Raw genomic sequence first — 27936 nt, 5'->3', positions numbered from 1 at the left:
GTTCTTTCTAGAAATACATTTTACTGCCTGTTGCAAACTTTATTCTTAGGACGCAGACACAAGAAAAGGGACTAGTGATGTTTTCGGTTCAGGGTGGTCTTGCTCTTTGATGATAGACAACAGCAGCTTAAAAAAGAAAAACAGCTGTTATAAGTTCTCTGGGTATGGAAAGCAGGAGTTGTATCAGTGTTTACACCAGGATATGATTAGAGTTAAACAAACTCTTGCTGCTTTTCTAATTTAACATCCATAGTTTGGTGGAAAAAAACCCACTCACCCAAATAATAGCAGCGAAAGATGTAATTGATGTGTTGACTATACTGATCATTGTTCCATAGCGTTATATGTACAACATACTGTATATATTGCTGACTCGGCGACCCTGAGCCTTGTCCACAAGGGCTCTGGTAACAACCATAGTGTAGGAAAAAGTTGTTTTTGGTTAAATATAATATGTTGATCTTGTTTTTGTATAGCCAACAGTAAAAAATATCTGCGACTGCCCAGCAGTGGAAGAAGAGAAGGCCAACATGCCCGTTTCCTGAGCCCCAGAATGAATCAGCCCAGGTGTGCCTTTTGCTTGGCATTCCGTTACAGGGCATCAGGTACCAGTGGTGCCACATTGCGAGTGCTCAGGAATTCAAGCCAGGAGAACAGTTTGCTGTGGAAAATAAGAGAAGAACCTGGAAGTGAATGGAAAGATGGCAGAATACTCTTGACAAGCTATGATGGAGATTACCAGGTATATAGAAATTTCTCTTAAAATAATTGTTTTTTGAAGATGTGTTTCAAGCTTTCAAAGCATTACATATCATGCGTTGACATCTATGTCCGAGGCTCTATTAAGAGCCTAGATTGCAGATTCTTTCACATTTGATAGAAAATTGGCATTGTATGTATACAGAGCCTACATGTCCACCCATACACTCCATATATCTGAGATACTATTGGCTCTAGAGTATATTGAGAATTTTTCTTGTTTATATATGGACATATCTTTCCTTAGATTCTTCAAGTGGCTGCCATATAACCATTCAGCTCAGCTAATTTTATAAATTTACTTTTACTGTTATCAGCTATAATACAATAAATCTACATAATCCTTGAGCCTTACACGAAGAGAAAAAGGCTTTATTTTGTTAGCTTGTCTTAGCTAATGTAGTAGTTCTTCTACGTCTCTTTTCCCAGTTGTGCCCCTCATCATCATAGCAATTAGTTCACGTGTCACCTGGATATATCAAAGTCTTCTTGATTACAAAGAGACCTAAATTTGCTCCCGGCGCCATTAGACAGATTTTGCAAGCCCTGATGCTCTGCAGTGTGCATATATCATGAGGTTAATAAATTGTCAGCGGGCTCTAGGAGACAATCCAACTTCCAGGAGATCTGAATTAAAGGGACAGTTCTGGCAGATATGCAATAAGAGATTTGTATTAAGAGGATTTATAGTGTTTATTTTAATATTACAGGAGAATCTGGATGGCTCCCATCGGAGACTTCAGTTAAGCAGAGTTGTTTTCATTCTGTTTCTCATGTTGTTATAGCAACTAAATAGTACGCTGCTTGTTATTCACAAAGCACTGATCTATAGCAGCATTTGGGTCTTTGTGGATGGCATTAGGCTTTTGATGTATTCGGCAAAATGTTAAAGTCTTGTCTTGCTAAGAAAAAAAAGTGTTCTCCACTCCCCGTCGCTTTAACATGGAGGTATCAACTCTCTGTTCCAAGTATGATTGTAATCTTATAGCGATGACACCTAGGCACAAACTCAAATAAAGACAATCTTTGAAGAATGCATGAATATTATCCAATGCGTTAGAACAGATGGATTTAGTAGGATATGACACTTATATTTTTAAGAGTTTCGAAGTATTGTTTTCAGTCTTTTGTGAGAAATGTGTCTACTGGGTGCCACTCATGCCCTGCCGTCAGTCATTGCTACATCTACAGGTATACCGCCTCCTCATGTGAAATGGGGAAATGCTGGGAGAAAGTTATTGTAAACTATTCATAAATAAATCAACTAAAATTAATATTGGCCATTAACATTAAATGTATGATGTCTAAACATATATCTTAGATATATTTCATCTCACAATGGCTTAGGATAGAGGAGTGCAGGTGATTTTAAACATAGCCAAGACTTTTTAGGGCAATAAGGTGACAACTAACAACTTTCTCTCCTGTATCTATAGAGCACATAAGAATGTTTGTCAATGCTTGTGTAATGGAGGGGGTGTTTTTGGTGGTTTGCCATATTAGTTCTTAAATTATTGCTACAATAATTTATAATTTCGAAAATACAATGTATGCTTAAGGTTTATGATGTTCTTCCAAAATTGTCCCCCTGAGTATAAATATTCATAAATTCAAACATTTACATTTGATAAAATCTACAATCTTCAGTCAAACACTGCCCCTTGTGGCCAAGCCAGATTCAATATTTTCATCAATATATATTCACAATATCTTGAAGATGTATCATTCTCTGTAGCCCTCTATGCAGTTAAAGTACAGGCGGTCCCCTACTTAAGGACACCCGACTTACAGACAACCCATAGTTACAGACGGACCCCTCTGCCCACTGTGACCTCTGGTGAAGCTCTCTGGATGCTTTACTATAGTCCCAGACTGCAATGATCAGCTGTAAGATGTCTGTAATGAAGCTTTATTGATAATTCTTGGTCCAATTACACCAAAAATTTTGAAACTCCAATTGTCACTGGGGCAAAAGAAAAAAAATTGTCTAGAACTTCCATTATAAAATATACAGTTTCGACTTACATACAAATTCAACTTAAGAACAAACCTCCAGACCCTATCTTGTATGTAACCCGGGGACTGCCTGTATGTGTAAATTCTACACTATGGGATTATATTTGCTTTTTTCAGTATATATATATATATATATATATATATATATATATATATATATATACTGTATTCAGTCATTGAGGCTCTGCCATTCTTTATTCATCTGGAAAGAAGGCAGTGTAAGCAGAAGTTATCATAGTCATGTAGTAATCATCATAAGGCATGCATTGTGTATACCCACAGGACGTTGGACAGACCCTGACTGCAATGTTTTCTGTATTTGGTCTGACCATGAGTAATGACAAACAATTGCTGACAATGAATACAGTAAATATATGTGTGTACAATCATTTCCAGTAAACTCACTTCAGGATAACCCGTGACATAATACTGTGACTCCAGCACTGCTGCTCTGGTCCTTCCTGCTAGACTACCATGTACTACTGAGGGCTGTGATTGGCTGTAATGGTGAAATGGGATGTACCTTACTTGGGGGGGAAGGGGGGGGGGAATGAAAGACCAGACCACCGGCACTGGAGTGGAGAGAAATGGAGTCGATATGCAATTTTATTATTTTGGACACCCTGTTAATAGTGTCTTCAGTGGATCTTTGTTAAATGGCTCCATGTAGCCATTTCTTCTTCAAATGTGCATTCTAATTTGTGAAGCTTCGAAAAATAAAGCTTTTTGTAGCACATTCTTCTACACATTTACATGATAATACAAGAATGAAGTTCAGCAAATACAATTGATGCAAATTATGTGGTAGATCAGTAGAAGGTGTTACTGCTAATTATTGTGCAAATTAACACATCGATAGATAAAATGTGGAGGGGAGAAGCTGTGAGATATCTGTGGTACAATCTGCAGAATTATATACGTCAATGACTTCCTGTGTATTTCCTGGTGTCAGTCGCACATACACCGTTACACTGCTGAGGATGTCCTGTCCATATAGTCATTTGTAAGTGATGGAACCAGGTGATAATAAGGTGGGAAGATGACATAGGAAGCTGCAACATACACTATCTATAGGTAGCAGAGACAACAGCGGGACCTCCATCCTCCACCTTGTCAAATAATATTTTTTTCCCATTTAGAATTATTTCCTTTATAAACATGATACCATGACGATTTTGAGACATTCTTTTTTATTAATTTCCCAGATTAGTGAAATATGAAACGTCACAATCTACCAAGACAATTGCATAACTTTCAATATTTCTTTATGCAATTTAGTGTCATTGGGGCTGGAGGCACAATGATTAGCTTTGTATTAGACTTGTAATAAGATAATTATCTTCCTGTGTATGCGAATGACACTTTTCAGAAAAGGGCATAGTTCAGAGTTGAAAGCATTTTGTATTGTTGGCTATTAAAAGGCTAAGCTGTCATTTTTGCGTGCGCTGTTCCTTTAAGGACAGACATGATTGCATTGATTATTGAAGAGGTGAGCGGCGGTATTAATCAGCTGTGAGTGAGGAAGTGCCTGGTGCTGGAAAGAAATTGCATTTTAAATTCTAATTGTTTAGTCCCCAGTCAGAGGAACCTGCAGCTAATGTGCAGCAGCAGGCTTCCTTGTGCTTTTCTTGGTAGCCACTAGCAACACGACTGTACTGAATGCAGAGTCAAAATTGAGTATTAATTATTACTTAGTACTGTCCCTATATAACTATTTAACAAAACAACCAGTACACTGACTTTAAGCCATGTTGTAGCATGTCGGGAGGGGGAGAGCTGTCCTATCCAATCTGTTTAGTCTAAGGTAGGTAGAGAATATTTATTGACATCGAGAGCAGAGCTTCAATCCCTCAATTCACTATCTGTCCTGTGGTGGCAAGAGATTAAATGGACATTATACAAAGCAGTAGACATAACACCTTAGAAAAGTAATGCTGGCTGAGCACAAGAGTCATGTGGCAATCCATTGAAGGTTATCTAATTAAAAACATTTCAAAGCAGACCAACTGACCATCTATTAAATATGGCAGTGATGGCAAACCTATGGAACAAGTGCCAGAGGTGGCACTTAGAGCCCTCCCTTTTGGCACCTAGGCTGCCTTACCCTCCATTAATTAAAAATTTGAGGGAAAATGAGGAGAGGGCAGTTTGACTACAACATGCCCTACAACATACCCAGACAAGGTTATTCAATGTCTAAGTTGTCTGGTAGCAACTTACCTCTCCCTATTCAAGACATATGGGCCAAGCCAAGTTTGCATTCAGTTGGGTGGTTGTGGGGTCAGTGGGGAGATTTCACCTTAAAGAACAATCATCCATATAAAGTGTATTGCCATCCACTGTAACAAATGGGATACCCTACACCTAGTACTCTAATGTTTATAGAATAAACAGTAATAATAATAATCTTTTCCATATATATATGAGCCTGGCCATATGGTACATGGATAGATATTATATTCTTATACACTTTCTTTTTTCCTCTTGCAGGTTGTCATAGAAGGAATTGTTGGTAAAGGTCATTCGGAAGAGATTGCTGTGGATGACATTCGGATAGCTAATGAAATCCCTCTGGAAAACTGCATGGGTAAGAGGATCAGGAATGGAAGGCCTATAGCCTTTGTATACTGAGCTTGGTTTTAGCTCTCACACAAGAGATGTTTTTATGAAGTTTTATCCTTAGTACTGAAAGTTATCATATTTCTTATATGTCCTAAATTTTCAACTACTCATTGGCACCAGGCATTGACATCATATGTTTAGAAAAGGCCATCAAGATCAATTTACTTCAAACACTTTTGGGGAGATTTATCAGAAGTGTCTAAGAGCAAAACATGGCAACCAATCAGATCTCTGCAATTCAAGGTATTGCAGCTTCAACCCTAAGTATACAATATTAACGACCTGATGCTAGACTACCCAATTAGTTTAGAGACTCCTGATACTCTAGGTTCTATATATTTGAACATATAATATTAATCCAATATCAAGTAATATAACATTTAGCATAACACAATAAAAACATAGAAGCTATTATGTCTGATATTATGGGCAGGGGCTGAATATTAATCCTGATTGTGGAAAAGCTTTTAAGAAAAGTCTAACAAAGAAGCAGACCATAGGAAATGTATTCCACGCTGAAAGTAAAATTTTACATTCAACATGAGTATTGTAAATTGAAGCGAGCTTAAAAAGCTTTCATCCAAAGGGTCCACCAGTCAGATCTCTATAACATAACTTTTAGAACATGTAATATCAATCAATGGCTTCACATGGGAATGATAAAATGCATCATCAGGCCATGCACAAGCAAAAACTTGCAAAGGGTCAATATATTGTCATGAAATTCTAAGGTGTTCATTGTATAGTCCTCTCACAACATATTCACCGAGCTGCAATCTAAGAGATAAAGGTTGATGGGCAATGAGAATCCCTTTCTTCAATATAAGAAAGCTTATGGCTGCTGGGTTATCAGTAGTATGAAATCAGAATAACCCCAATATTTGACAATGTCAGATTCGATTCAATCGGGCTCTTGCCTATTGATTGTGGTTCTAATGGTACATTATATGAGTGAGTAGAAAGTTTAAGACTGATGTAAATCGGCATTAGAGTTATCCTTGTGCATTTGTGCTGTACAACATTCCATACTATACAACCGATGGTCAGAAAGGTGAAAAACCTCAGCCTTACAATGGATATTATGTTTCCATCATAGTCCCCCTGTTATTTTGCTGTCAAGATTCAATGACTTAGATAAGTGGGATTCCAAAGATCTGGACCAGAAAATTACAATTTAGCTAAATAATTGTCCCTTCAGTCAAGGATAGTTTATTGATCATAGATTTTTTTTCTGAGCCCTGCCTAGATGCCTATAGGTTCTAATCACAATCCATTGACCACAACAATTTCATTTGGCCTTTTTTTTGCGGTGGAGGAATATTCCACCTACAGGGAACAACTAACAACAGACGTAGAATCATGGGAAATGTAGTTCCGAGGTTGCTTACATTAAATATTGGGCTGTGTATAATTACTGGTAACCATGAGATCATAATTCTCTTATCTCATTTGAGATGACACAGCACTGAGGATATTCATTGCCTATCATGGAATATAGACTGGATGCCTAATCAATAAGCATCTCTCGCACACACGCTCTGCATCGACATTGCATATTAAATGAAATGTGATGAATCCGGAGGGAGGCTTGTGCTTGTATCTGAAATTAACTCACTAATGTGGTTTACTGCAAGGTATCTATGAGTGATGTGTACTAACATACACAAGTAGGAAAGGCATCTACTACAGCAGTGTAAAATGAAGTCATACATATGTAATGCTGACTATTGCACTTTACCAAAAATAAGTAAAATGTATTTTGTTTTTTTTTCTTCTAGAACCCATCTCTGCTTTTCCCAAACCGACTGTATATCCAGGTAAGCATTTTACTATCATAAATCAATTCATAATAAATTCCTAATCACCTTATATGTATAGATCTATGTAATATGGGTAAATCAGAAACTGGGGCTTAAAGGGTTTTCCTGAGGTTTAAAAGAAAATTATAACTCCCTGCTACTCCAGTGCCACGGCTAATGTGGCCTTTGGAAACCTAGCTGCTGTAGCCAATCACTTGCCTTTACAGTAAATATAGACTGATATATATCTTCTTGGTTCAATCACTGGGCCAACCATGGGAGAGTCCATAGGTGAGGATCTGCTAGTTTCACACATTCCCTACTCCTTGATTTCCTTTCTATAGCCTAGATAACCCATTTAAGGTTTAAAGTAAATCTACTATCTGAAACAACACAATAAACCAAAGACACTTACTCATAGATGCAAAAAACGTGACTGTGATAATATTCTTATATTTGTTATTCATGGCCTCCTTCTTACTAAAATCAAAATTTAAAATGATGCTATTATGCCAGAAGGGCTCTGGGGGTTGTTACCAGAGCCCTTTTGTGCTGTAGATTCACAGGCTATTACACTGTTCAGGGGCACATCTCACCATCCCCTCTTTTTCCTCAGCACTCCCCTCTCCCTTTGCCTCCTGTAATCTCACACTGTAGGAGGGGAATAGTGTAACAACCTACAAAGCTACAACACAGAGGGGCTCTGGTAACACCCCCCAGCTGTTCTGGCTAATGAACATACTTTTAAAAGTTGATTTGAAGGAGGCCATGGATAACAAATATAAGAAGATTATCACTGTGCCTGGATCTATAAGTAGGTGTCCCTGGTTTATCATGCTTGATTATGATGGTGGATTTCCTTTAACTCTACTTGGGAAGAGCAATAGAGGTGTTAAAAGATTATGTCAAATATTTCCTTAAACATTTGACTTGGTCAAAAGACATGTCATACTAACCTCAGAGGTTTTTCTTTCTAACAGCCTGATTTACTGTAAGAAGGGGCAGTTATACTCCTCCTTGAGCGCTGATTACCTCTTTCATCTTTTTCGTCTGCAAAAGAACTAGGCCAGTTATACAGTGGTGAAATTAAGGAGCATTAGTGCACTTATAGGGCAGCATGATTTGGCTGAACCCCTAAGATGATGTCTTAAGTCACCCAAAAAACTTGCAATTGTGATATAGGTGCACAGATGCGAAAATAGTTCATGGTTCTGCTAAATTTCGCATGGGTGCCGTGCAAGGAAGATGTAAGGTCTTCCATACGCATGATGTCATTTACTTTGTTAACCCACATAGTCAGTGTTGGAGGAGTGGTTTGTTTCCATAGTGCTGGGATGCAAGAACGGGCAGCCATAGTTCATGGTTCTAATCCCATCGGAGCTCGGCTCAATACTTTGCTCCATTTTTCCAGGAGCATGTTGGGTCTCCACACCATGACATTGCTTAAATAAAACATATAACATATCACTAGGACATCTCAGACGTTTTTGAAAATATACTTTTTAAGGATAAGGATTTTTGTTAATCCCTAAAAATTGTGCTTTATTTAATGTAGATTAAAAAAAAAAGTGTCAGGAAACCTACCTAACAATTTATTACATCTTAGAGTCTTTGAGCTATGTGCCTACAAATATACTATTAGGAGTTATAGTTTCATTTGTTACACCTAGTTTTTCAGGTTTTGTGATAGGTTGGCCTTTAAGGGGTTTAGACAGTGGGGAATATTTTTGACAAAGGGCCCAATGTTGGTTTAAGAAAAAAAAAAAGAAGTAATTGACATCCAACCAACCCCCTTCACTTCTATTCCAACACCTACTGGGTCCCTGATGCTCTCTTCATCCTGTTCCCATCCTGACATACAAAAAATTCCAGGTAATTATTGCTCAGTCAATTATTGGGCACTTCAGCAACCTGGCTCAATCAGTGATTGGCTGAGGAGGCATTTTTAGGTTGTAACGGGAAGTAGAGATCAGTTGGGATCCGTTATCAGGATATCAAAATGGGATTGTGTAAGCTCAGCTATTATATTAAGTTCATTTTGAGCCCTTTGGCAAACATTTTGGACTGCCCTTTCAAAATGATCATTGTGGAAGGTAAGTAAATAAAATATTGTTAGGATCAAATAATTAAAATTAAGCAAAATTTATTGTACATGAAAATCATTAAAATTTTGTTTAGTTCTTGTGTGGGTGGGTTACAATGTGGTCATAGGCAGATATCATCACTAGTCTTATGTGTGTCTGGTGAGTCACATATGAGTAAGTTTCTTGTGCTAAATGTTATTTGTGTGTTAATAATACTCGCTGTATCATGATTGGGGCAGTAAAAGGCAAATATGATTATTTGTTTGAGTCTTAATCTTGCGGTTGTAGCAAAGCAAAAGAGTTGGGTTTGATGAGTCTGAGAATAGGATCTTTGTTTAAAGAATATAAAGGGGAACCATCACATGGAAAATACAGTCTTATCTGAGGGTAGTATGTTATAGAGCAGGAGGAGCATAGCAGATTTTTGTACTTTTCCAGGATAGATTTTACTTTATACATTTATGTGTTTGTTCTTTCCATGCTCAGAAAGCAAGGAGTCAGTCCAACCAGTTACTGTCCGCTCTCTATGAAAATCTTAAAGGAAATCTATCACATCATTTAACCTGTACATAACACTACCACTACCTGAATGCCAGCATACTTTTATAATAGATGACCGCCAGCTGAAAAAAAAATACTTTGATCCTTATGTAAATTAGTCTGAAGGGCTCCGAGAGATGTGTACCCTGAGGCTAGAGCGGTCTGATAATGACCCCTGGAGCCCATCAGCCTAATTTACATAGCGATGAAAGTATTTATTTTACCAGCAATCAGTCAGCGATTATCTTATAAAAGTATACAGGCATTCAGATCTTTAACCTCTACCAAGCACTGGTGGTACATTTCCTTTAATCACCAATAGGAATGCCGCCTCGACTATGGTAAAATTACAAGTTCTACAAAACCACATAAGCTTCACCTGTTCTATAACATGCTACCTGCAGATTAGACTACAAAGTCAGTGTCTGAAATGATGGTATTTCTCTCCTTTTCTATGCACATCATAGTGCCCACACTGCCCATAGCCCGGTATCATAGCTAACCCATATTGAGTTCCATGCTCAACAATATGCTATATCATTTATGGTTTATATCACTGCATTTATCTCACTTTTGTAAATTACATGAATAGTGCTTGCTTAGTATTAATATTTGTGTTCCAGGAATTGTCCATATTATCTCCCCCTCCTTTCCTCTATCTCCATTTCTAGACCATGTGAAACATTAGGTTTGGGAAAACAAGCTGGCCATACTCATAAGACAGCTGTCAGCTGAGAGATTATTTGGCAAGCAGCTATCTTCCCTGACTTCCCCAGAGACATGAATGTTGGTCAATCCAATAAGTTATTTCGATAGTTATTTCCATAGGGTGCAAGCGAAATCTGTCTCCGCATATCTTTTTGTGTGTGTCAAAGTATTGGACAGATAAAAATTCCCCCTGTCCGAGTGCAACACAGCAATATGCGAGCATGGGAAACCACACACAGACATATGGGGGGAGATTTATCAAGGGGTGGATGCCAGTTCTCTTGCGAACCTCCTGGAATTGCTATTATTTTCCCCCCATACTCCACCTCCATACCAGGTGGGTACGAAGAGAGCCATGCTGCCGGCAAGAAGGAACTAGCTAATGTTCACACCCATTCAGATGCAGGTTTTATTGTAATTCTACAGTAGTGTAGACAGATATATCTGGAGGGGCAGGTTTAATGATACACTGGCGCACAATACCAGAATATGATAAGCCCCCCTCATGGAGTCTGTTCGGGAGATTTATCGGAAGTGTCTTAGATCAGAACTGTTCTAGTTGCTCATGGCAACCAATCACAGCTCAAATTTATAAACAATTGTGGGAAAATGAAAGCTGAGATTTGATTGGTTGCCAAGGGAAACTAGAACTGTTCTGCTCTCAGACTCTTCTGATAATTCCCCCTCCTATGGCTGTATCAGATTCAGATTTCGCTTTCTAGAAAGTCAAATCTTGAAATTTATAGTAGACTACTGCAGAAGCTCATGAATTTAGCCGCAGTTGCTTACTTCTATGCAAACCACTAAACACGCAGCCCTACAAATATGCTAAGTGAACAGTGACGCCCTCTGCTCCCCCTGGCCTCGCTGGCATGTTGTTTTTCTCCTTCAGTTGCTTCTATAACCAAACAAGAAAAAATGCAATGTTGTGCCAAGGCCGTTGTTGAATATTTACTCGTGCTCCAGGATTGGAATAATCATGAGTTCTGCAACAGCAGCCTCTCACCCTTTGTATTCAGTTGTCCGGACTTTCCGCTGGTCATTGTGTTTATCAGCAATATTTGATTTGTCACTACAGCTGCCGAGGGCCCTCTAGCATAAAAGCTCCATTATGGACAGTTCTTCCAAAGGAGATCTTTCCTTTGCTGTCTGGCACCATATTTAGTTATTTTAAGTCTGTCTGTTCCCTGATAGTTTCCATTTATACATGTCTGAAATATTTTTTTTTGTTTTTCCATATTTATCAGTAAAATGCTGAAGCCCAAAGTAGAGCCAGTGAAAACATAGCAACGGCTTGGCTGGGTGCTAGAGAATAGCTTGTTCTCCCACAGTTATTCCAACAAATCATGAATTATTCAGCATAATATGTCTTGTTTAGTCACAAGGTTACACTATACTAGAAATTATCAAAGTATAGAGTTTGGGTAATAATCATTTTTACAATAGATTTTACTGTATGAATATTATTAAAGTAACCACTGTACTTTATAGACATTCACACTAAAATGTACTTCAAGCATCATAGGTGTAAGAAGGAATAATATATAAGCTATTATTGAGATATTCAACCCAGAATATGGAATGCAACTATTTGTATGTGAAAGATACATCTCTATTACTGCACCAAAACTCTTATATGCAAACCCCTAACACACCCATGTGCGTGAGGCCTAATGCTGAGCTATTCATGGCAAATATAGGTTTGATACATATTATGGTGTACAATGCCATTCCCATGGTGCCCCATCTATAACTTACATATTGATCCACTAGGGCAGACATATCAAGGGCTGGCACTCCATGTGGCAGTCCATTGTGTTGGCCCCACATCGAATATATCAAGAGAATTTGATCTCTTGATATATATTCGGGGATGAGGGCGCACTCACACTTAACTGGTTCAGTTCTATGACAGGTCATGTGGTTGTGGGCAGGCCACTCCATGGTCTGGCACCAGTGGTGTAGAGGGGTAAATAGTCATACCTCTATGCACCACAAATCACAACCAACTTATGGCTTGTTCGTCAGTATTCAGGTGTACAGGCCGTGACATATACCCCTTATATGTCTAAAAATGGCATGTTGTTAGGAAAACATTTTAGATTCAGCCTAGCAAACAATGCTAGATTTATAGATGAAAAGCTCCTTAGAACAAGTGTGTTTTTGTACAAAATTGTGTCCCGTCTTTTGTATTGTTTTTTTGTCACTAAAAATAACATTTTAACCTTTCCCTATACAGTCCTTGGATCTATGTTCTGCATATTATCTATTGTGACTTGTTTTCAACCCTCACAATGGCATTGCATGTCTGATAGATGAAAGAGGAAAGGTGACAGGGGGAAGAGGTTGTTTTTGTTCCCAGATTTTGGGATGGGTGATTCAGTTTCAGTATGACACATTCATTGCTGCAAATGATGAACAATAAACTGCAAGGCCAGGAAATTGTCATAGCCATGAATCTGCTGCAGGAATGTTCAAGTACACATCCCTGGCACTTCATTATATCCAGATTCTTTCGTATAGCAGTAGAGTTTTGTGAATGTTAAGCACTGCTATACTATGTTGGCCAAAAAAATTGTCCACCAGGATAAAGACATTGTCATTTCAAGATAAGTATGTCAATGCCATGTGTTTGGTCCGACTCTGGAGAGGACTTTACAGCTTTAAACATCTAGACCGCCAGCTTCCAAACACATGAACATCCAAAAAGTGCTTTCACATGCCATTTTGACAGTTTTCTTAGCCAGAACTTGGTGGATTAAAATGGAGACAGAATCTTTCCTGTTTAAATGTATTTATATTAGCTGAAAATGTCAGCTAAATAGCATGTGTGCAAGTGCCCTCATGGACTAAGTAAGTCTTAGCGGGTACTTACAGAGGGGCTCAGAGCTCCACGGCCACTAAAACGGTTGGGCATTAGCACTCGGCATGGGTGTGTGGCATGTGTATTCACACAAAGTCAAAGGCTTTTTATTAATCTGTGAAAGGATTGAGCCAATCAATAACAAAGGAGCCCAGAGATTAGACAAGATCCCCGGACCCCTCATTTTAGCAACTAGTTAAGGATTTTAGTACCCTTACCAGTCAGAACTTTTGCCCCATATCATCTAATGAAGCATTTATTAGTTTGATTTTTTTAACCACCATCAATTCACAGCAAGATTTGAGTCATCACGATTTGGAGAAATTTAATGCTTTATTAGAAAGTCTTTTTTTACACTTACCTCTATTTTGGTGGTAGCTATTTAAGTTAAATAACAGCTAAAAATTTGCTGATTTTCCCCGAAACCTAATCATTTCTTAGCCTGATTTGGTGTAATTAATATTTATAAAGCTCTTCATATTTTGAAGGAGGTGAGTGCGATCTGCAATAGCAAACATTTTCCATCTTCTTTACAGTCTGCAACACACATCCTCTCAGCCGCTGACATATGAATAGTTACAGAGAGGTTGACTTACCCTTGAGAAGGAAAAAAAGTGAATTGCCTGTTCAAGTTAAGTTGACAAATTAAGAAAGGGAACACTATTGCTGAGCTGGCAACATATAGACAAATCTACTAGATAAGGGATTTGGCTGACCCCATGTTTCTGGAAAGTGTATATTTCTTCAAGGTCCAGTGTAGATTCTGTGGTATTTCATACACCTCCAAGAATGTAACTAAATGTCTTTCTCTCAACATAAATTTAGATGTAACCAAGGCCAGTCTAGTTCAAAGACATGCAATTTCCCTAAAGTTTTAGACCTCATACTTGTTTTAGTCAACTAGATTTAAAGTTATCCTTCTCTTTTTACATTTCTCATTACACATCAGATCAACATTTCCCATCCCAGTTTATGCACTTCATAAAATGCTGGCAGGCAGCTAAATATGGACCAAATATTTGTGGACACATTTTTTGAAAATGTTTTCAAGATCTTTAGCTACTTGGACTTGTGCAGTCTTTTGAGTTATGTTTATGAGGTGCTTAAGAGAAGTGAGGACAATATTCATGGAGGTTTGTGTGGTCACAAGCATCTCAGCACATTATGTTAGAAAACCAAAGCTGCCGCCCATAACTTTGGAGTGATAGTTACACTCTTGACATGAAAGTAAAATTAGTAGGGAATAAGATCATGGAGTAGTCTAGGTGTGTTGTCTGGCAGATGTGTATTGTAATTACTATAGTTCGTCTACTATTTGTGCATGAAAATCCGCCATTGTAATTACTTTTTCCAATTGTGTAGTTGTAAACCAGGATGGTTTATATCATGGACTAAAGATCAGATGACTTTTTAAAGAAAATCGTTTACACTTTTGAATGACTTCTATGACATTTAACTTAAGAAATTTGGGATGGGGTTGTATAACCTTTGAATCAATTAATTTCTTTTAAATGAGGCTTCTCATTTAATAATATGTTGTTCCTATTGAAATGTTCTCTTTAGTCATGAAAGCTTTTCAATAATAGCATTCATAGCTGTGGGGATTCATTTTAAGATAGAGCTTTACTTTATTACAATATAATAATTTTTTTTAACTGATAGATTAGTGGGGGTGTATTTTGGAAAAGCATTTAATAGCATGTGTGATTTCTTTTGATCAAAGTCCTCCTACATCCCACCTAGCAACGCTCTTCTGTGTCTCTCCACCAGGGGGCACCCTTCTACCAGGGAGCGAGCCCACAGTGGATACGGTGTCAGTGCAGCCCATCCCAGTCTACTGGTATTACGTTATGGCAGCAGGAGGCGCTGTTCTGGTGTTGGTCTCCGTCGCACTAGCCTTGGTGCTCCACTACCACCGCTTCCGCTATGCGGCCAAGAAGAGCGACCCAGCCATCACCTACAAAACCTCACACTACGCTAATGGGGCACCTCTGGCAGTGGAGCCTACCTTAACTATAAAACTAGAGCAAGATGATCCTGATCAGAGTTCACGTTGCTGAGGGCGCTATGGACGCTGGATCTAGACTTAAAAGACTCAAGAACTGTTGGCTCAATTTGCACTTTTATTCTCCCTTTCCTTATAAACCCAACAATACTTTGTTCTGCATATTTTTGAAATCATAGACATCTCGACCCCTCTTGACTGTCTCTAAAATCTAATGCTGCATCTTGGAAAACGTTTGAGATAAAGGGGCAATGCCTTTTAGAACCTGAATGCTTTTTATTTAATTTTTCAAAGACAATTTTTTTTCCAAGTTTTATTTTGAAAATTTCCCATGATGGAAAACAAAGATTGCCTGAAAACATGAAGGAAAGTTTGTAAGCGTATACATACATCTAAATATCCTCATGTGTATGTGATCGCACGTAAGTAGTGGTGAACACCACTTATGAGACTAGGCAATTCTAACAAATGTATTTCAGTGAGCTCATGGACTCTGCACATCAAGTCACCTGAGTGAGGACATCAGTACAATCCATGGATGTAGATACCAAGATGTAAAAATTTTAGGGGTATTTCTATAATATTTGTGAATGTTAATGGACATTTACGACACTTATACTATTCTTTCCCCATACACTTAAAAGCTACCATTTAAGGATAGAGTTTTTAAAGCACAAGTTATTTAACTTAAACAATTGTGCCAATTTTTCAACTTGTGCTTAAGGGAAATATCTTTAAACATGGTAGAATATTCAAAAATCTAATATTACCAAAATAGTTATGTGAAAAATATCTTTCTGTACAGTAGAGCTCACTGCAGTACATTTTAGACAGCTTATAGTACATATATGCAAATACAAAAACATGAGAGTTAACTTTTATTTCTTGAAAACTGTTCTTTTTGTAAATTCATTTTGCTAACAAAACTATTTTTATGGCCATGTACCATATCGAATAACACCCATCTGCCATGTTAGAGTTGTTCATAAGGAACTAGAACGTAAGTGGAAAATAGAATAAACCTAAAAGTAAAGTAGAGCAATAGCCAGGGGCGGAACTAAGAGAGACATAGCAGACTTATGAATAGGGCCCCCTACTGCCTCATAAAATATTATACATATTTGTATACTCGCATATTTATACACTCTTGCACACATGTATTTACTTATGCTCACAGATTTATGCACTGATATATACATTTATACACTTACGCAGATCTGTCCCAGTAGCCGCTAACATTAGGGAAGTACACAGCAGGAATTAGATATGAGACATCCCTATTCCTGTTGTTCTTCTGTCCCTTCCCTTTCCCCCGACATTTCTTAGCTGAGCTGCCGATTCATGTTGTGTGCAGTGGAATATGTGCGTTATTATATACGTATTATGCAGTACAATGTGTAACATAATATGTATGTAATGGTGCACATCCTCCATTCTTTAGTATGTCAGTTTGGATTCCGGGTTCCCCTAACACTGCGGGCCCCGTAGTTGCTGCTATGGCTGATACCACTGTAGTTACGCCCCTGGCAATAGCATCCCATACGAAAGTATAGGTTACCTAATTTAACTGGATACCTTGAGGAACACCACATTTTTCTTTATCACATTACTTTACCACACCAGTCTTTATGCATTACTCTTGGCTTTTACTTTTACTGCTTTTTGCTATCCCTGATAATCATTAGAGGAGCTATCCCTATCCCTATGTTATTAAATCTTTATGGACATTGGGCAGACATCTCAATGATAAACTACTGGAATACTGAATAATTTACTTTATATACTATTGAGTCATTTAATTCATACCTCACAACCATCCATTTGTTGGCACTTTTCTGCCCAGACTATCAATGAAGTGATTTCTGCTGGTATGTATTCAGAGCCTTTGAACATCAGCACATTTAGTGGATGCTGCTGTAAAGTAATGTCTATTGCAGCATTAAGAGTAGGAGTAATATTGCTACATATAAGAAAATACTTTTATTTATCTGGCCTTTTATTTACCTGGGTGCCCTGCAACAGACAGTACCAGTGGAACATACATTACTCACTTTTCAAAACTTTAAAAATAAATATTTTTCCATCTCCTTGTAGACATTTGGGATCAATAACAAAATTTCTATATGAAAAGAAACCCGGCAGATCTTCTGATGTGTCTTTTATAAAATTATTGCATTTACTACATGATAACAATATTAAACCATCCTTATTTAGAATTAGGTATGTCTTTGCACAGTCTGACATTGTCCAATCAGATCTGCAGTGTGGACTTGCAGGGACACGCCCATTTCACAAGTAAATGATTAAAGTCTGGTTGTCAATTTTTTTAATAAAATATGAGAATAATATACCATAAAAATGGCACAATCCAGAAATCTACTTATACAAGTATTTAACATAACAGATATGATGGGAAGGCTGGGAGGTCCTTATTAACACTTTAACATTTGTTTACTAACATTTACAAAGGAAGCCAAAAAAACACAAATTTTGGTTCTACAATTCTTTTGCTTTGGTCATACATTTCAGAAGAAAATCCCATCACTTGACCTTTTCTCTGGTCCAGATTAAACATTCATCTATAATTGAAGAGATTTGTGCACTTTTGCCAAGTGCTTTTATTTATTTTTTGTAATGTACATACCTATCGTGGCTCACACATTTTGCAATTTCAGTATTAGTGGAGCTTAAGAACAATAAGTTTTACTTATTTTTTTAGGTAGCAAATGGGTGGCCTTATATGCTAAAGTGACATAGAAATGTATATTTTTTTTGTATCCATGCTGTTCTTTGGGTGTTTGAATGTATTTCTCACATAAATGCTAGTATACAGTTCACTGCTGTGTATAATAATTTTGAGCCTTTTGTATTAGATTGGTTATGTCCATTTGGCATTACTACTAATTATTTTTCTGTGATGTAATATGCACATAACTATGTGCCTAGAAGTGGAAATATTTTGTACATTGTTAAGTACCTGTATACCAGGAGGAAAACCAGGCAGTTAAGTGAGATAATTCTGAGACAAAAGTTTCAGCTTTAAATTTCCGAAGTTTCATCTATTTTACACAAAACAAAAGTAATTATTCAGTTTAAGGCAACCTAATGTTCAATGTTTCTTGTCGTGTCCTTGTTTTATTGAGGGAATCTTATACTTTCCCCGAGAAGAGTTCCATACACCTATATCATTTTTGTCAGGCTTGTGCCACTAGACGAGATGAGTCACCAATGTCATCAATGTAATTTATACCTCTGAGTTACCTTAGGTTAGGTTTTTTTGTATGACAAATCCTAGATGTGTCCATATATATATTCTATAGCTACTGGTCCAACAACAGTTCTACTGCCTGCTATGCCTTCCGGACCCACCATAAACATGCAAACTTGGGACATGTTTGTGTGCACGAGGAGAGGGTCTACACCAGACAACAGCTTATGTCTCCTAAAAGCAGAATAATTGTCCTTAGAAAAGAATGATGCTCAATACCACTTTCGACATCACCTTAAGAGAGTGGCCTCATACACACAAGATAGTGAACTAGTTCTAAAGAAATTGGTAGTTTCAGACTACTTCTGCTCTTCTGTGCTAGTCATGGATGAGATGGGAATAGCACTTTCTCCTTGTTCCTGCGGTGGTCCAGAGTTGTGGAAACATCTGAGCTCATGCATAGCACAGTGATCTATAACTCCTCAAGCTATTGAAACAGTGCTCCTCTACCTCTTTTTGAGTTATGAAAACATTGACAAAAAGTTAGTGATCAGGAGATGGCCCATCTAGGCCACGTTTGATTGGGATACGTCTTCATGTAGGTCTCCTCTGCATAGCAGTGCATGGAAACTGTTTGTCAAATCTATGTATGGTAATTACCAATATTCTTCAGGGATCTATGTTGTAAGAATTAATTCTGATGATCCACTTAGTTTGTAGTCACGCCAACTTGCTGCACAATGCATTATAAACCCATTTAGCATGAAAGTGATTCTTACAAAATGGCTTCCATCCGGAGCTATGTTTTTGTACAGAGATTTTTTTTCATAGAGCCTAATTAAAGGAGGAAATTTATTGTAACTGTTTTAAAAAAACACATCAGTCCTAAAGTGTAAGTGTAATTACGCTGCTAGTTCTCTCTTGTCTGCTTAATCTAACAGCAGTATTGAAGGCTTACCATCTGTTGCCACATGCTCAGAACAAAGTTCCATGATTGTAAATAGCATTTACTGTTTGACTCAAGTGAAAAATAATATATGTATACAAAAAAGTAACCAGCTGCATTGTGCACAAATAAAAAGACTAAACAAAAGGAACAAATACAACACGGAACCTTTTGGCCTTCAGCTTCCTCGTTTTTGGGGAAACTGTTCCTCATTAATATGTTTTTCTTCTACATCTTTGCTGCCTTTTTAGTTGCTTGTATTGTTGATCAAATCCTAAAAAGGTCCATACAAGACAAAATATCATGAAATGTATGTTCACTTTTCCCAGCACTGTAAAGTCTATTTCTGTTCAATGTTTGTCATGTTGCTGTCTGGTTCTGAAGGGGTTGCTTTAAACCGTTTTAACTAATTATCAAGGCCTATATTACAAAGTAAACCATTTGTTAAAAAAATACTGTAGCCTTGTGGCAAGGGGGAGATATTATGGTATTTTATTAAAGGGATAATCACATTAAAGTGAAGTTGAATGCAAGACTATCACCTAAAAATCGGTGAATGGATGGCCACTCTATAGTTGCCTATACTAAATGATCACTTCTCTAATTGTTGGTTGTACATAGGCTACTTGTGGTTTGCCAATATCCATTCCTCGTTACCGTAGCAACAACTATTTGAACCATTATTAGGAAGTTTTTAATCAGTATGGCCCTTTTTTACGTATTGGCTTGTTGGACAAGTACACTTCAATGTTCTGGTCCAGATAGTTATGGGATTTCTTAGCCAATGTTCTAGATACTATTGAGAATCTTTTCATATTAATGTGATTACTAATGCTTACATTGAAGGCATGACCCTTTTATAAAACACCAAACCATAATTGTTATCCATGTTGCTACCTGTGAATTCTTTGCAAACAATTGGGCATGGAGAATGCTTTCCCTTATCTGTATGCTGTATAATGTTGTTTTTTATGAAAGCCCTGGGAAATAACTATTGGAAAATATGATATCCAATCATTTTCTCTCTCCTCCCATATAATTGCGCATTTATTGCTTTGTCCTCTGCCTGAGAATGAAAGAAAAAAAAAAACTTATGGAAATTCGAATCTTATTTGATCATGTGCTGTGTGGAATGTAATTAAAGGATAATATTTTTGTACAAACATCTGTTTCTCTTTACTTACCACCAAAAATGCCTCAGATAAATTATATTGGCTTTCAAGCACTTAAAAAATTCACAGCTTTTTAAGTTCCCTATCATCCTCACTTTCCCCTCATATTAGCATTCTACTTACTGTCTGAAAGTTTCAGCCTGTCACCTGAGACAACAATGATGGTAGTTCCGGGATTTTACTAAAGTTGCTAAGTGCTAAATTGCCCAAATGTGATTATAATGACGATTGTTCTCTCTCTGGGGTAATCAACAAAATGGGACATCATTTTTCCCATTCCCTAAAGGGCAGAAGTAAGCAACACAATCACACTGGTGTGCATCAGCAGCTTAGTGGAAATTTATCATGATGATCTCACCAGATTTAGTTTCTCAGCTAGTGCAATGTCCATCCAATACTTTGTAAAAAAAAAAATACAGTTACATTCAGTAGAAAAGGAATATAAGATCATGGGGTAAAAATATTGGAAACCAATGGGATCTACCTCTTCTTCGCTAAGATCCACATGTGGGGGTAACCCCTGATTCAGCTCCATCAGTTTATACAAGATTAGGCAAATCAATATAACAGGATAAGAGGGCACACTATTGGTTTATAGGGTTAAAACCTTTATCCGGCTTTGCCAATATTCCAAATGAGAATGACACATATTGTATGCAATTGATTTTCTGAGACATGAGTCAGTTTGATAATTCGTTTTTTAAGCCATATAGAGCTTGGTCTGCTTCAGTGCTGCAGGTTAAGGCTGGGTTCACATCACGTTTTCTGACATACGCTGTTAGGACACATTGGAGAGATTCCTGATGTGCCCTTACAACATATGGCCCAGTATCTCACTATAGTGGGATACGTCACTCTGTAAGGTCCTCTCCCTGTAAGGACATTTCTTAAGCCACAGTTATTAAGAAGCCCAGGTTATCCTTTTGTTATATTTTTATATATTTTTATGTACCAGAACTGAAATCTGTTCTAGCTATGATTTCCAGTATAATTTATGCCGGGTTTATGTTATATATTTTAAAGAAAAAGATGGACTTCCTTGACCTCCCTGTTTATGTAGCCCCAATTTTTAGAAGAGGGGCAAGCATAGCACAAATAAGTGCCCAAAAAAGTTCAACAATATATTGCAACAACAATCTAAATGTAATGGAAAGTGGCTTTATGTTTCTATTCACACATATGTGGTGGCAAGAGCAATACATTAAATTAAAAACTAATAAACCTGCATAAGTACATTTAAAGGACATCTACTCCAGGATTAAGGCTTGTAAACCAAGCACACTTACATGCCAGTGTGTATCCCCTAGGTCAGGATCTATTATTCTTTTACATTCTTAATCCCTTGTTTTTACGGGAAAAAAGGTTTTGAAAATTATGCAAATGAGCCTGAGGGGCTCCAGGCTCCATTTACATCCATTGAGTCTGGAGTTCCCCAGGCTAATTTGCATAGTTTTTAAGCCTTTTTTCTTTTTTGCAAAATCTAGGGCTTAAGAAGATAAAAAAAGAACAGATCCTGTCAGAGGGGGCACACACCAGCATGTGTGGTTTACTAAGATAAGTTAAAAATAACCAGTTTAGAAGGAATGTAAAGGGGACCAACCATGTTGTCCATGTTGAAGGAACGGGACAAAATATGAAACAGCTGTCTATAGTAAACCAGCTATAGTATTTTATATTTTTACATGCCTATAAATATCTGTAATTGGCTTGTTTTTCTGGAGCTTTATATTCATTCTTCTATCCACTAGCCATGCAACATGTAATATATCTAATATATCACCATTTACAATTAATTTAACAACAAAATTTTGTAGATGTCAATAAGGATTGGTAAATCTGACCACTTGATTCAATAGTAGCAATATAATCAAAATTAATACATGTACCATGAACAAATTCATATGCTTTGGTGCTATAATTTATTATTACTGTTTCATAATTTATTTAATTTTTCTGAATCTCTAAAATATTCTAACCTGTTTGAAAATGTTTTTTTCTTTCTTTTCTAGTGGATGTTCCAGTTTTACGAAATAATCATGACCTACAGGGACGTGGCTTTGGAGGGAAAATAAGTAAGTCACAATTTTCTACTATTTTTCTGGTCTTTTTAATCTCATTATATGTTTATATTTATTCTATTATATTCCATTTATTAATTTAATTCCTAATATATGACTATTGTTTTCTAGGTGATTATGAATCTCATACGACATTTCCAACAAGTAATGTAGTAACTCCAAGATCTGACAAAGAAGAAAGTTGGCTTTATAATTTGGACCCAATTTTGGTGACCATTATTGCTATGAGTTCTCTTGGAGTCCTCCTTGGAGCTATCTGTGCTGGTTTGCTACTCTACTGCACTTGCTCTTACACCGGTCTCTCCTCTCGTAGCTCTACAACTTTGGAGAACTATAATTTTGAGCTTTATGATGGAATAAAACATAAGGTGAAAATGAATCCACAGAAATGTTGTTCTGAGGCATGACGGAATGAACCAACCTTGTAATTTTGAACATTTGGTGATTACCATATAAAGGTCTACTAGCCATCAAATACGGTGGTAATTAGCTGTTTCAGCTGCTTTTCTTGTTAAGGACACTGAAATGTGTTTCTAAAAATTAAATACTGATGGAAATTGAGAAGGAAGGACAAAATCTCACTTTCAACCAATGCCTCCCAAAATTCCTATGCCTCCCAGTTTTACAGACCTGATGTAAACCTTTTCAGACTGTCCTACTTATGACATATCTCTCCATGAAGGAGTGATGTGCATAAAATCTCGTATCAGTGCTGTTAGTTGTACCACTTGGACCTTTGGGAACAACAGCACTTTTAGGAGGATGAGATCAACTTTTCCCATCCCAAAGTAAGGAGTTGCACGACAGCATCTAGACATGAGTAGAAGAGCCTTAAGAATACTTGTGATTCAGAGCCATTTTCTACAGCCAGGTCTCTAATGGAAATTTGACCGTCTTCTTCATACGGTCTATTATAGTTTTTCTTTTCTTTTTATTTTCAAAATGCCTAGAACAAAGGACACATTTTTAAAGGGTTTTATATTCAGAGCTGGCTTTGATTGTACCTTTTATGTATTGTATGTTTGGGCTGGTGGGGATAATTACAATTCATGTATTGTTTTCTGGTGAAGCTTATTCAAGTAACATTTTACCCCTAAACTGCATTTGCTATCAACGTGCCGTGGACAGATTTATTAAAGTGCCCCTGCCTTAAAGACAGCCAATGAATTGGATTATATAGATCCAGGCTTAGTGGTACCGGTGTTTTTGAGCACTGGTTTAATGGCAATATGGCTGTCTGTTCTGAGAATAGACAAGCACTTTAATAAAATGTCTAGACTTTTACTTTTTAGGTAAATTAAAGAAAGAGTACAGTGGATTATGGAAATTCTGATGGAGACCATTGCCTCATGTTTATTCACAGTCCCCTTTTTGATAATTTCACTTTCCAAAATACACAGTTATTGAGCAAACATTATAGGAGATTCACTGTCCTCTAGATTTTACTGCAATAAGATAAAGACTAGTCATTCTACTAACATAAATAACAATAGCCATGGGACAGCATTTACCATGGATTAATACATCTAGGTCAGGCACATATTATGTAATATCTACTCTGTAGATATTCTCTACTGCAGATAACATCCTTGTAAAGGTACTGTTCTGCATATTTACCTATCGGTCATGGGCCTCGGCAGGGTGGAGTCTCTTCCCTTATTTACAGCCAGCGTATCTCTCTTCAATGCCCAAAATGAGCACATCCAGTGCTTGCACCTAAGTATGAACAGCCTTAAAACGTGCATAACCAATGGGGTAGCAAAGCATGCCACTTCTTAGCTATGCCTGCCTTAACTATATGTAGCAGAACTCATCAGCACTGTGTTTACATGTAGTGGTCATGTAGCATTAGTTCATATGAGGGTATAGAGCATGCATTTGTAGGGGGCAAAAACCATTCACAAAGTCAGTTGTGCAGATCTTTCAATAAACTCCAAGATTAAATATAAAAAAGTAGAAGCATTATATTGATTTTTAATTTAAAGGAAACCCAACAGCAGCCCTTATATCAATAATGAATAGTCAGATTACAAGTACAGATACACATACATTACATATTCAAAGGGGCACAGTCTATCATTAACTGGCACTTAGTAGCAATGATAAGGGGCAGTACTTGGGTCACTTTGGTGTCTATTTGCTTACTTTTCTTTGTTGGTTTATATTTATGGATTGTAATGCCCTGTACATTGTATTGTGTATGGCCGTTCTTTGGTAAAATAGCAGAAACTAGTGTCTTATAGCTGCGGGAAGCTGTTTTCTTGTTGTAATTTTGATTAAGGAAATAGGGGCTGTTTACATATCAGAATTAGTTACATTCACACATTTTTTCTTTAAGCATAGTCCTGTTTCCTACTTAAGTGCCTTGGATATTCAAAGATGGAACTTATTATTTAATGCTTTCATTTCCTAAGGGCCCTTTCAAATGTGAATGTGATCTACATGTTTAGGACTTGGTTTGGACAACTAATGTAGTAAGTGTGTAGTTCCTGTTGCCAAAGTATGGATAGATATAGCCATCGGGTGATTATTCATACAGGATGTAGGGTCGTTGTTTTTGCTTGTTCCAGTCATGTCTCTAGTTACACTAAAGACTTCCACTTAGTACATGTAGAAGGTTCATTTTCTCTTTTATGTGTGGTGCATACTCTCATCATTTTAGTTAGAGACTTTTCAATGTCACTTCAACTTACTGAAAAGATGAGAATTCCATGAAAGTGTTCCAATACTTTGTATCATAGTGGAAAGAAAAGTGAATGTTGTGTTGCAGTTGCCAACTGTTCAGTGCCTCTTTAAGGTTAAAGTTTATACCTAATGCCGCAGGACAGAATTTTATTACTGTAATAGAAAGTGAAACATTTTTGAGGTTTAAGGATAGCAATTAAGAGTTAGTAGTTTTTGCATTTTGTACAAATGTGACCTCTTTATCACCAGGGCAATTTACTATGCCTTGACATTCAGTTATACTATCCGAGAATGTCCTCAGACCTCCTGCTAGCCCTTCAGGGCCAGGCTTTCCTGCCTGAATGTATCCCATGTATTTTAACAGATGAATTCAGTAGGTTGTTCCTCATGTATGAAGACATTAATATTTGAATCATGTAGTTGTAGAATTACACAGCTGTTCGAACAGTACACCTCTAATCTACAAGTTTGGGCCACGTTTTTCGTTTCTTAAATTGTTCTATGATAAAACCTCAACAATGTCATTAAATTAAGTGCTTATTCTACCCTTTGTCTTATATATTTCATTTGTGGATGAGCTTAAAGGAAAGCTACTTTACTCTGTGGTGATTTTGAGAAGATTTTTGCAAATAGAAATGTGTTAGGGATGGATCAAGATGTAAAGCATAACAAATCTAAGTATTTTCTCCAATGTCATTGTCAGATATACACAACCAGCATGTAACATACTGTGCATGTTCAGGCATTTTCTCCAAAATTATGTAAAATATCAGCAAACTATTTATTAAATGCTTGTTGTGCCATGGAGTCAGCATTTCTCCTTTGAAATGATCATCTTCTACTGGTTTAGCTGTATTCTTTATAGCGTACCTGCATTAAACTGACTATAAAATGCATATAAAAGTTTCAATTCTACCAAAAAAAAAATCAAATTAACATATCATATGGAATAAAAAAAAAGATTTGGTTTCTTCAATGCAAATTTTAATCATTTTTCCAGTATAGTTCTAAATCAATTTGTTTTACATTTAAATGATCTCCAAAAACTTGCACTGTGTTAACCCAGATGCTGGATATGAGGGGCATAAAGCATGGATTTAGATAACACCAAAGAGAATCCCTGTGTCAAAGATTGCTCCCTCCTGCTATGTACTAGGCAAAACATTACATATCAATTGTGTCTTGAATGTTTCTTTAATGTTCAACTAAAATCAGACAAAGTGTTTTTGGAATTGCATATTTTTGCGCCTGGTAATGTACTGTAAGGTAATGTGCACAGGGTAATCAATACAGCAGCTACACCTCCATACAGGACAGTCAGAATGTTTTTGTAGGATTGAAGGGTCTGATCTTGTATCCATAAATGAAATTGTTTCTGTTTATTTATGTGTAATTTTCGATGCAGCAATGTAATATACTCAGCAAATTTCATATTTTCTTTTCTGGAAGATAAGGCACACCACCAGTCTTAAATGTTAAGGGCCTCTGTAAGTGTTTGGAGTAAAAGTTATAATTTATAGAATATGTTTTCACAAACATAATCAGTCCAAGACATTTCCTTATATGTAAATAATCTCTCTTAGAAGTTTTTGTACCTCCCTCTCTATTTATATTTCCCTTCCTTCTTTTAAATCTTTATGTAAATATGAAATTTGCATTGGGTATTTTGTCACCTGCTGCTTTTTCGTTAATCCTTTCACGAAGGGGCTTGGAATGGCTTGGCCTTGCATGCTCCTTTGGTAGCATAGGGGTTAAATGACATCATTCCATTTGCTGGCTGAGCCAGAATGAATGGACTTCAGAGCTTTACTGTGATTCTTTATGTAAAGAATTAGAGATACAATGTAAACTGTGTTATGTTATTTGTATAAACATTTTTTTTTTAAATAACTATTTAATAAAATAATAAGCCAGAATGTTCTATTGTCGGGTTTCCTTTAATTGTACTATTGTGTAAATAAGTTTTTATGGATAGTTAAAGTTGACTTCTCCCCTTCTTACAATAACCATAACTTGTTAGATTTCTGATTACAGAGCTGTATGAGATCTTGTTTTCTGTGTAACAAAGTGTATTTCTTGGAGGCATAATTTATTATTCCATGTAATCTACATGAAAGGGGGGGGAAATTTTAAAATGCTGATCACAAAAACACCATACTAGTGTGCAGCAGCACCGACGCCCTTCTTCCTATAGCGTTCTTCCTATACACTATATACAGACTTAGTGCAACTGACTAAGGCCCAGGGGGCTGAAACATCCACTGAACACTGTTATTCTTGAATAAAACTTAACTTACTGGCACGATAAAACAAGAAGTTATGCACAGCTTTGATTTCTGTATGATCAAGGAGATACCACATTTGCATAGATTTTATTATGTTATAAAACTTTAGTGCAAAAACCATATTCTGACACCAATAGTCTGGTGTACAGACTTGTGTAAGGAAAAA

General features: G+C 36.9%; 1 protein-coding gene across 2 annotated transcripts in view; it reads left to right on the top strand.

Moving 5' to 3' along the window:
• NRP2 (neuropilin 2) overlaps positions 1 to 27401 on the top strand; it is an 84417-nt gene extending 57016 nt beyond the window's left edge. The window contains exons 13-17 of one of the 2 annotated variants that reach the window (XM_072121088.1): positions 477 to 742; positions 5266 to 5362; positions 7176 to 7214; positions 22732 to 22794; positions 22912 to 27401. In XM_072121088.1, the coding sequence (XP_071977189.1) occupies positions 477 to 742; positions 5266 to 5362; positions 7176 to 7214; positions 22732 to 22794; positions 22912 to 23207 (761 nt within the window). In that variant the 3' untranslated portion in view covers positions 23208 to 27401. Of the gene's footprint in view, positions 1 to 476; positions 743 to 5265; positions 5363 to 7175; positions 7215 to 15161; positions 20714 to 22731; positions 22795 to 22911 lie in introns of those variants that run through there. The other variant, XM_072121089.1, reaches the window with a different exon arrangement.
• Positions 27402 to 27936: the final 535 nt, after the last annotated feature.

This window comes from Engystomops pustulosus, chromosome 8 (genome assembly GCF_040894005.1).
Source record: "Engystomops pustulosus chromosome 8, aEngPut4.maternal, whole genome shotgun sequence".
NCBI classification, from domain to species: Eukaryota; Metazoa; Chordata; class Amphibia; order Anura; family Leptodactylidae; genus Engystomops; species Engystomops pustulosus.
Note: the sequence above shows the minus strand (reverse complement) of the source record. Positions and strands in the feature narration are given on the sequence as shown.